The 11,194-nt window shown below is 40.1% G+C and overlaps 2 protein-coding genes across 3 annotated transcripts in view; one reads left to right on the top strand and one right to left on the bottom strand.

Moving 5' to 3' along the window:
- The window catches only part of LOC146465725 (solute carrier organic anion transporter family member 4A1-like), a 291,465-nt gene that overhangs the window by 50,333 nt on the left and 229,938 nt on the right, over positions 1-11,194 (top strand). The gene's annotated exons all lie outside the window — the stretch shown is intronic.
- LOC146465741 (insulin-degrading enzyme-like) overlaps positions 2,015-11,194 on the bottom strand; it is a 35,458-nt gene continuing 26,278 nt past the window's right edge. Inside the window, exons 23-32 of one of the 2 annotated variants that reach the window (XM_085128169.1) lie at positions 11,082-11,193; positions 9,183-9,250; positions 8,208-8,307; positions 7,036-7,079; positions 6,568-6,648; positions 6,291-6,438; positions 5,448-5,509; positions 5,255-5,333; positions 3,932-4,011; positions 2,015-2,749 (exon numbers count right to left, since the gene is read on the bottom strand). In XM_085128169.1, the coding sequence (XP_084984295.1) occupies positions 2,651-2,749; positions 3,932-4,011; positions 5,255-5,333; positions 5,448-5,509; positions 6,291-6,438; positions 6,568-6,648; positions 7,036-7,079; positions 8,208-8,307; positions 9,183-9,250; positions 11,082-11,193 (873 nt within the window). In that variant the 3' untranslated portion in view covers positions 2,015-2,650. The remainder of the gene's footprint in view (positions 2,750-3,931; positions 4,012-5,254; positions 5,334-5,447; positions 5,510-6,290; positions 6,439-6,567; positions 6,649-7,035; positions 7,080-8,207; positions 8,308-9,182; positions 9,251-11,081; position 11,194) is intronic. The other variant, XM_085128170.1, reaches the window with a different exon arrangement.

Below are 11,194 nucleotides of genomic sequence, written 5' to 3'. Positions count from 1 at the left end.
TAAGAATTTAATGTCGTGAACGGTTTTATTTCGTTCCTGCGGAGAAAGGAATCTTTCGGAATGGAGGCAACTTTCTAATCGAACTAGTCAACTAATCGAACTAAAGGAACTAATCAAACACACAAACCTTTATTAAATCGCTTTCCTAACACTCTAAGGGATAGTTTTGACAGATGATTTGTTTCTCGTCTAGCTGGGCATTTACGCACTTGCATTTTAGCTGATACAACTTAGGTACCCTATCTAAGGATCACACCGGGAACACAATGCCAACACGTGCAAAAATGATACCCTATATATTTAAGGATCAAGACCCTCAAAAACCATACCCTATCGGGCGGCACATACTATCTAGCCCATATGTTGGGGTACCCCCCCGGGTTCACGTCGTATGACTTCAGTTCTTCCGTTATGGAACACGAAGGAAACATCTTTTGTCATAGCGGACGATGTCTGTCTCAGCGAAGTGTTTCTGCACATGTAGTAACAGTGGTGTCCACTTCGAGAGTCGGGCAAGACCTTCTGTCATGTGATGTTACACTCTTTGCGTCTGTGGTACAAACTCTAAAATAAGACCAATTTAGAGTGGTCTGTTTTTCGGTATTTTTAAGATTAATGAATAGCAAATTACAGAAGAGATGTTGTGGTCATGTGTCATCATAACAGGAGAACATGAAAAAGGTATAAAAATGTAGCTATTTACAAGTGAATCCGTCTCAATATCTACTTAAAACCAACCACTCTATTTTATAAGAAATTGATAACGTATTTGTAAGACAGCTTGTTTACAAGTGGATCTCTGCCTAAAAAAACTTAAATTTTAAAGATGAACTCTGGAGTAAATAGCCTGCGAACGCAGACGTATTTACTTCTTCTTTCTCGGCGGAGAGAAGCGACAGCCGGAAATACATCTGCGTTCGCAGGCTATGGATTAAAGGGGTTTATTCAAAGTTAAACAAAACTAAGACTTAACCCACCGGACTCCCTTGCTCCTCGTCGGTTTTCTTCGCGGCCGCAGGCCAAAAACAACATTGAATGACCTTTTTAAGAGAACTACTGACGGTGTTAAGATAGTGAAAAGGGGGGCAATGTAGCAGCTCCCCTAAGGTCTCACGTGATTGGCTTGCAATGTTGCTAGAAAACAATAGAGCGAGCAACAGAATAATAGCCCCAACGTACCCTGAAAACAATAGCAGCCGCCACACAATTTAAACAATTACAAGCTTACGAGAGCTGCTACACAACTGGAAAAGGGGGTGCCTGGCTAGGTAAACCGATTTGTAAACCGGTATCCAACCTTCAGCAAGGTTCCTGCTGTATACCGCAGCTGCTGGTCTAATCTGCCTGCTTTTCTAGCTCTTTTGTCAAAATTGAGACCCAGGTCAGGCAGATTTTTGACTTCAAATATACCTTTCTCACACGGCGGCCATGTTGAGTCTCAGGAGAGTGAAAAGCTTGTTTTTGCACAGCAAGCCTCGCACTGATTTCGCGTCTGACCGAGGCTAAAGCTTTTTATTCCTTCGAGACTCAACATGGCCGCCGAGTGATAAAGGTTTATTACGTTAACATCTTACACTGAGAACGGTTTCCAATGTTGCACACTTTAACAAGTTCCTTCAGAAAGTTGTTGATACAGTAAACGTCATGGTCTTCGTTTGAGGAGATCAAGTTTCATTAAAAAAAAAAAGAAATATAAGAACGTTTATTTTGTTTCAAAATCAAAACAGAAAAAAAAAAATACAAAGTATTTGTTTTGTAAAAAATTCCTTTTATCACAGGAATCAAACACCACCTCGATATTTATGTACAAATTCTCCAGTCTGATCTTCGCACTGTTATTTCCTTCAAACAACAAAAAACTAATTTCCATGAAATGTTTTGCACTTAGCCTCACTTTCATTATGAGGTTCACTGTAACTCGGAAATGGCCTATTTACCATTAGAAAGTCACAGGTGTAGAGAGGGGGGAGGGGGGGGATCTAAAATTGCTTGGGAACTCAACAACTAAAAAATACCCGCTTTCCTGCAATGGCATATTTTATTTCAGCTCTTGCATTTCAATCCTTGATAATAATTCATTGAAACATGACCTACTTATTAAGTCTTTTACTTGCTTAAATAATCTAATGCGACTTTTCAGTCAGTCGCTATTAATTAAAAAACTTGATACTGAATATAATTATGAACGAAACACGCGCAGGCGAAGCTCACTGTATGGGATTTAGTTCCGAAGTCTGTTGGCCGTTGAGAAGGCTAGGGTTTTGATAAGAACTTTTCACTTGATAGATTTTGCTGTAAATCATCTCTATCCGAACAAGAAAATCACCGTACAAACGACAGACAACAATGCAAAGGCCAGTATTGATTTAGCAAAATGTAACAAATAAGGTTTAGTAATATCTGCCAAGAGAAGAAATGCTCAGGCGAATCTTTACAATTCTAAAGGATGAACAGTGCTATGAAACAAGGGATCGTTTTCAAACGGTATGGGCAGACTTGAAGCCAGGGGATGACGATTCCATTAAGCTTTCCTATACACCTTCGATTTGGTTGGTTGAATATGGTACTTGACAACGCAACGAACTGAGGCACTCAACGGTCAACCTCAACGGTACTGAGGCACTAAAAGGGAAGGAGGTGTTCCTGTGGTTTACAGCTTCGATTTGGTTGGTTCGCTGTGGTACGGAGGTACCAGAGGAAACAGAGGAAGGCTGCTCTTAAACGCTACTACGTCGTCAATAATTGTGGGCTGCAAAGAAAAGGAATATGTCAATGAGATTCTGTTACCAAGGTTATTCCACTCGGAGCATTGGGAGTATTTCTACCCCCCGACTGGATGCGACGCCAGTCGAACGCTTCGATCAGGTATAATCGATGATCGATCTGTTGAGACAAAACGATTACTTCCGATAATCGATATGAAATCAAAACCGATTTCCAGCACTAGTTCTTTGTGATTAATTCTGTGTTTACCGTTTAGTTTTGGTTTAACGACATTTAGATGCAATCGGCTCTAGAATTAAAGAGTTCAAACTCTCTTGACCTCATTTGAACGCCAAACCTCAGTCACTGACTGCTTTTAAACGTAGACTGTCAAAAGCCATTTTACGATCCTTTTTGTTCTACTTTTAACTCTTGTTTAAATTTTTTTTTCATTTCTTGTTTCTATGATTAAGTTTTTATTTGTTCTTGGTAAGAAAACAGTTCAAGAGAAAATTAACGTACTGTGAGAAAAACGGCCATTTCGTTGCTTTGAACCTCATTATGAAAGCGAGGCTTAAGTGCAAGCTTTTCATGTGAAAATTAGTTTTCAATCTTATACAAACAAAACTAATTTTCACATGAAAAGCTTTGCACTTTGCCTCGCTTTCACAGTGAGGTTCACAGTTCACAAATAAGTTTTGTTTGCATATGAATGAAAACTAATTTTCACATGAAAAGCTTGCACTTAAGCCTCGCTTTCATAATGAGGTTCAGAGTAACTCGGAAATGACCTGTTACGTTTAGTGCCCAGGGCCCGGTTGTTCGAAAGGTAATCCACGATTAAAAGTTAATCGAGGTTTTCTGCTAGCTGGTTAAATTGTTGTTAAACTCTAATGTTAAGCTAGTGGTAAAGAAGAGTCAACGTCAAAACTAAGGGACAAAAATCTTTATTGTTGTGTAATTAAACTCAAACCAAAGTTCTTGTTAATCCAGGATTAGCTTAATCGGGCTTTGAACAACTGGGCCCGGGCACTTTTTCTTAAAAATACCTTCTTATTATATTTTCTTCCAATTTGATATTGATGGCGATTTTAGTTTGAAATCTGTGAAGTTTGGGTCGAGTTTGGTCTCAACAGTCCCACAGACACAGTTTTCCAATTTCTTTTAAGTAATTCATTTGAATCCGGCTAAAGAGCAAAAACCGAAGAAAACAAAACAGTAAAGTTACCAAGGATTCAGGATCTGTATCTTTGATTTTGTCGTTTTCGATGACGTGGTTCACCCTTTTGTTGTAGCCATTCTCGTTCACTGTAAGGAAGGGAAAGTTCATTAGCGCACGATAATCACTGTCAAGACAAACAGTGTTATAAAGTGGAATTTCATTGTTTAATAACTTAATGAGTCGTGTTTTTTAGTTGCATGACTTAAGAACTTGAGACCGTCACGTTGATCTCAGTTATGATTCAAGGTCTAGGTTATCTTACACAAATGTTTTGTAGTTTATAAGTGTTGTCATCAAAGTTGATTGATTATTTTGGCCTTTTAACAACAGCTCTCGAAATAGACATGCTTGGCAATTCTTGCTGACCTTGGCTTGGACCACCGTGAAAATTCCAGTTCTTAGTTTGTTGTTTTTAAACTGCCGTCTGAATAATCAGCTTTGTCAACTGCGTTGATAAGGTAAATTGGCAACCGGAAAGAGATATAAATTCTGAAGCTTCGAGCGTTAGCCTTTCGGCGCTTTATAAGAGCCAGCGGACAGAAATTACAAGATAATATACGGGGCAAAAACTACAAAATGCTGACAAGTCACAGCCGAAAACAATGAATTATCGTTCTATTTCAGCAGACAACATAAACCCTTAACCTTGATAATTCTCGCTGTCATGCTCAACCTCACCCAATCATGACAGTTATCATAAGTTTTCGTCATCTTTATATCTCTTTCCCTGTGTGGTATGTAGGCTGTCCCGTGCCCACCCGTATCCAACCTCTGGTTCGGAACATATGTCCACGGGCCTATTTCTTATTACTCTCATAAGCGACCTGGCTGTCAGCCTACACCACTTAACTAGAGAGATTAATCATCGTATTCGACCTGCACATTGAAATGGAAACGACAAGCTTCACGTAAGATTGGATAATTTGCTGACTAACTGGATAACTGACTGGCTGACTGACTTACTATCTGATTTAACGACTGACTGAGCGACTGACTGACTGGCCGACCGGCTGACTGACAGGCTAACTGTATGGCTTACTGACTGACTGACTGACTGACTGACTGACTGGCGGACTGATTGACTGACTGACTGACTGACTGACTGACTGACTGACTGTCTGATTGACTTTCTGGCTGTCTGACTGACTGACCGGCTGACTGACAGGTTAACTGTCTGACTGTCTGGCTTACTGATTGACTGATTGACTGACTGACTGACTGACTGACTGGCGGACTATCTGACTGCTCGACTGGCTGACTGTCTGATTGAATTTCTGACTAACTGAATAATTGATTGATGGACAACCTGACTGACCCAATGATACTAACACGAGGCGTGCTTACTGGTTTTGGACAGAATGTGAACAGCTAACTTGTGTCTTCTTGGCGCTTTTGCATCGATTAAATCCTTCAATATAGAAAAAGAAAATTTAGTCTCCCGTGGTCTATGCAAAAAAATTGTACCATAGGCTCATTTTTCTAAATAAAATTCATAAATAAAATGGTCAAGAAGAATTGTTACCCGGTAAAATGTCAGAACATCTTCCTTCGTAAGTGTCCTTAAAAACGCCACCTCGATATTATCTGATGAGAGAAAATGAGATGATTCAAACAAAATACTGAAAAAATCACCTTCCTGGCCCCTCATCGGTGATCTAACGCGGCTGTAATGGGTTTTCGTGTTTACTGTTTGCTGGCAGCTTGGGGAAGGGCGCTTCTTGGAGAGGGGGTGGGGTGGGAATTACTAGGGAAGGGACGCTTATTTCTCTTTAACATAACTGACTTGGAGCGTGAATAAGCACTTCAATAAATGTAATTTGTGTTCTCACAGCACACCAAAGAGCCTTAGGAGTTCGTTCAAAGGTGTCCGCGCGTTCCAAGTCGAATTGGAATATGGAAATTGGAAAACTCGGACCAAAAGCGTCGGAGCAGGGACGAGAGTCAAATTCAAGAGGAGTAATTTTTCGAAAATGGTGCAGCGCCGGAGGCTTACCAGACAACATCCGGTTTTTCGGTTGTCCTTTAAAGTGTCTCTTCTGGGCGAAAAAAACAACAAAAAAAAAAACAAAAAGAAAAACAAAAACGAGATGTTGACGGAGAATGCATTGCTGTCGCACTTTTAGACGACGCGACATCTTTTCAGCTCTCGCGGTAATTCGTTGTCGACGCAAAATATTATGTCCTCCTTGCCTAGTTTCTACGCCTCTCTCTGTTTTTCATCTCCGTCAATCCGTTTCGGGTCACGTGGGACGTTCGCCTCGGATACGTCACCGAAACGAATTGATCGTGAGGGCCTGGGAGAAAGCTGTACAGGGACTAGGCAAATTTCGCTCAAAAATGAAAACAAAACAAAAAATGTCTTCACCTCTGTCAAAGCTGTGTTGTCGGCTCATAATCTCTTTCCAATGCCTCATGCATTCTACAGCCAATTTCTTGGGTTTGTCTAGTTTCTTGACGGCGAGTGCCTCCATTTGGTTCTTAAACTGTTCATCTGGCATCGATTTAATGTACTCCTACACAAAAGGAAAACAAAATATTTGACAAGGGTATAAGCAAATATTACATTTACACGATCAAAGCACCGCACAGGTGTCGGAGCTTAAGCTTTAATGTTCCGGTTTCCTCGTTCAATTCAAACTAACCTCAGTTCCTAGCAGAAAATTCTCTACACGTTCGTCTAGCAGGGCAGGTTCTTTCTCGGACTGAATTAACACGCGAAAACCCTGAAACAAAGATTGGAATTCTCCAGTCAGTGTTAGAGCTTTAACAAAAGAGCATAATCTTTTAAATAATAGAGAGGTTTTCAATTGATTGTCAAAAGTAATTGCGTTTTAGCTTTGGTTTTGCATTACTAAGCTCTGCGATTGGTTGAAAAAACACGCGCCACATTCTCAACCAGTGAGAAGCAAAACCAAAACCAAAACCAATCGTGCCTCGCTCGCACGCTTTTTCCCGCGCTTGGCGCCGGTAACATGTATTTGCTTTAAATATATGATTGGTTCATTGCGCTCTTTGCACCTGTTGTGATTGGCCAGAGTAATTACTTTGGTTTTGGTTTTACGACACTCGATTGAAAACCGCTCTATCATACAATTCAGATCGATAACAACCTGGGCACCATTGCACCTTCTAAATCCACTGAACACAATGTACCCTGAAAAGGAAATAAAGGAAAATCGTAAATTCTCAAACTAATGCCGTTATTTCAGACGCAATAATTTTCTATCGAGTGGAGGTAATTGTAAGTGCCAAATTCTAGTGAACCAAAACAGCGATGACGGCATACAGTTCATAACTGACCGCTTCACCCTGTGTCATGAGGGGGTAAGTTTGGTCTATGGTTACTTCTCGTCCCAACCTCATTCCCAGTGTTTCGCTCCAAGGGAAGGAGGGAGGGGAGGCACCCTACAAACGCGGTTCTTCTCGCCCCTGGGGTCCATTTGTTACAATACCTGAAGAGTTTTCGGGCCTGAAAAGTATTTTTCAAATCCGTTTACTTTATCTTGTAAAGGCTCATCTTCTTATCATTAAAGAAAATCGAATTTGAGGTTATGAGTATTGTGAACGTCAGGTACGTAAAATACTTTTTCGGGAGTTTTGAAAAGAGGGAACCCAAGGAACGAGGGCGGTAGTATTCAAGTATTTTTTTTCTCTTTCTTTTATTTATTTCTTTACTTTTTGGGGGGGGGGGGGGGGGCGGGAGGGAAGGGGGATAAGGGTTAGGGATTGCGTATTTTTCTGCCTCCATAAAAACTAACGATTTTTAATTGTGAGTAGTTTGAAGTAACAAGCAAGTTTATTTTCAAACCCTGTACAATTATTTCACAAACATTTTAGCATTAAACAGTTGGCTTCAAAATCGAATAAATACGTCTGTAGGAACAAGGGTATTGGTTAAAACTATACTTCATCATTCGTTCAAGCACGCGCCGTCCTCGCGAGAATCCACGCTTTCAGTGCTTTACGCCTCGCGAGTCCGCAGTTTGGGCGATTTACGTCCACTCGCGTGAATTAAAATTAGATGAAGGCGCTTTTAACTCCAGGGCCCAGTTGTATAAAACCCGATTAAACTAATCCTGGATTAACGTGAATTTTGATTTCAGTTTAATGACTAATCATTACAGATTCTTTCCAAGATTTTTGTCCCTTAGTTTTGGCTTAGACTTGTCTTTAGCATTAGCTTAAAATTAACTTTCCAAAAAACAATTTTAATGAGCCATTTAATTTTATTCGTGAATTAGCGTTAATCGGCTTTCGAATAACCGGGCCCAAATGTACAAACCTAACTGCTCCTTTGTCCTAAGAGTACTGAAACACGGCTCATTGATGATTTGACAAAACAATTCCAGAAGTACGTTGCTTTTGGTGGCTTCTAAGTCACACTTCAACAGAAAAAAAAAAGGAAAAAATTGAGTGTAGACACAAACACAGTAGAGTTACAAGACAAGGGAGCACAAAGCGGTCAAGAGAGATTTAAAATCCCGTTTAAGGCAAACGGCAAACGAGAGATTGGCGTTAATGTTTTCTCGAAAAATTGAGTACATAGATGAGAACAGTGCAAAACAATTCTGACCTTTGACGGTAACGCAAAACTACTCAATTTTACTGAGGAACTTAAACAGCGAGCGGCAAATGAAGGATAAAAAAGGTCACTGTGTCATTTCTGACGTCTGCCGTTTGTCGTGAACGTAATACTAAATCTTTCCATTATCCAATTCTTCTATTAAGGACGCCGGGCGCTTCCTAATACATCCGTATTTTTGCACAGTCTATGGCTAGGCGGGAAAAGAAGAAATTAGCAATTTCTATTCATTTAGTTCGTGTAATGTGGCCGAACTATCCAGGAGCTAACGTCGTACGGGTGGCTTTAACGCTCAGAAAGAGAAAGGAAAATAATCAATATGCGTTCACGTTCTCAATAAAACCTTGAATTTGGTCATTTCACGTCGTTGTTTTGAAGAGGACGGCAAAGAAATGTACCAATGTTTATAACGCACGTGCAGAGCCAATGTTTTGCTTATTAAACTTCTGTTGTTTTCTAACGTTCCCGATTCCACCCGCGAGCAGAACACTCTGTGGTTACCAGTCCCGCCCGAAAGGCCATGTCTCTGAATTCAAAACTTCATGGTAGAACTCACAATTTTAGAACATGCCATGCTACAGAGTTAAACCTCTAAGGATCAATCAGGAAACTTTTAAATCTGATCTCTTTCTCTTAAGGGACGATAGCCAGTAAAAGTACGCACTAGGTACATACCTGATAATAAATCTCCAAACCACAATTATTGTGAACTTCATTTGGCATTTCAAACAAATATGAGCAACCTAAATCCAAAAACAGAAACCTGATTCAGTACATCAGAACACAGTGGACGTGGATTGGTTACATGATTGCGGCTACCTTTAAGGTTTTAAGAACTAAGAAAGTTTGGTCATAACAGTTGTGAGGCAAAAGGATGAAGCATTATGCTTTTCTTGTCTTTTCTTGGGAAGTGAGGGGGAAGGGAATACAGTTAAGAAACAACAGAAAGCCATTGCATCCCTGCAAGTCTGGCGAAGCTAACTAAACAATGAAATAAACAACAGTGGTCAGTAAGAATCATTCAACCTCGCCATCATTCTGGCGTGGGGGGGGGGGGGGGGAGAGGGGGGATTGGAGGCAGTTAGTCTATGGACTTTTTAGCAAGCATACATTCGGCATCTCTAGATTCGAGTACGATTGCCACTTTCGAAATTCAATCCAGTCAGTTAGCAGATAAGGAGACTGGTGTGACAAGTGATTTTCTACAGAACACAAACTAGATTTGACAAGTGGTACTCGCGCTTAATCATGTTATCGCACTCAAATGTAACGGGCCCTATTTAAAACACTGTTTGTGTGTTGGCTCTACTTTTTTGGCAAACATCAAGTGTTGTCTGTACTTTCACTGGTTCGCTGCTGTAGGAATTCTTTAACAAACACTATTTCCTATCCTTGCTTTTAGCCGAACACTATTTTAAATTCTGCAGCCTCGTTCCTTTCATTCGACGCGATAATCGAGCGAGCCGAGCTTCGTGTAGAGGTTTGGGATCTACCACAATGGGAGTGTCTTCCCGATCGCTCAACGGATGACGTCAAATTTGTACGAGACTGTATTTTCAGTAGTTACAAGAAACACCAGATTTAATCTCTACTTTCGGAGGATTTTATTCATTTGATACTTAACCCTTTAACCCCTAATATCAAACAACAAATTCTCCTATCTTGTCCCCATACTTTTCTTTTAAAAGCACTGTTGGGAAATTATGAAAATATCGAGAAAATTTACCTTGGCTGATCATATCCTTCATTCTCATGACCTCAGGGGTTGAATAAGCATTGATATTACAAGGAGAAATTTGATGCTGATCACTGTTAGGGCTTAAAGGGTTAAAGGGGCTGTGTCATCTATTTTTTTGTGTCACTTTGAATAGCCAAAAAATATATTTGAATCAATGGAATCGTCAAATAATGGTTCAGTTTGGTTAACAATAACACTACTAGCGCACAGAAACTAGTGTAAATTATGTTTGGCTGCGGATGGCTTGGATGTAAAATGGATTGCAATTTCAAAAAAAAAAAAGCCAATTTTTTCAAGTTCTTCCTGTGTAAAAAACGATTTAGAGAAACATTTCAACAAGAAAATTAACGAAAGTAAACAGCATGACGTTGATGATATGAAGTCGTCGAGACGTCATGCTGTTTTACTATCGTTAATTTTCTTGTTGAAATCTTCCTGTGTATTGAAGAAAAGTCGCTAAAACCTGATTACAGGTTGCTTTTTTCTCAGAGAAATCCCCTAACGTGTTCTTGCTTTTGTTCTAATCGCAATTTACTGTTATAAAAAAGTTCTTTGTCAAGAGTTTGAGCTTGACCAAAATACAGCAAAATCGCCATGACAGTGATGAACTTCGCGTTTAAAATAAATGGTCTTCCCGTTGGGATTTCGATGTAAAATTTGGCGTGGCAAGTATTTATCACTTCTACTTTCCAAAGCTGAAGAAAAAAAGGGATGCAAAATTTTGATCGTAGTGCCCCTTTAAAGCCCCGCTACCTCGCTACGTTCAAAACTAAGGACTCACGAATAGCTTAACAGTGGACATGTTATGCAGCATAACAGTTTGACACCCTACTCACCACTAGGAAGCTGGATTTCTCTGTGTCGGATTAACTGCACTGGTAACAGAGGTTTGGTTTTCCTGTTCTCCTTGAGAATCGTTTCCACCAGATCCGCTGTCCCTAAAGCTTCC

This window comes from Pavona decussata, unplaced genomic scaffold, assembly GCF_977016875.1.
Source record: "Pavona decussata unplaced genomic scaffold, jaPavDecu1.1 SCAFFOLD_155, whole genome shotgun sequence".
NCBI classification, from domain to species: Eukaryota; Metazoa; Cnidaria; class Anthozoa; order Scleractinia; family Agariciidae; genus Pavona; species Pavona decussata.
The sequence above is the reverse complement of the archived record's forward strand: the minus strand, read 5'-3'. Positions and strand labels throughout refer to the sequence as shown.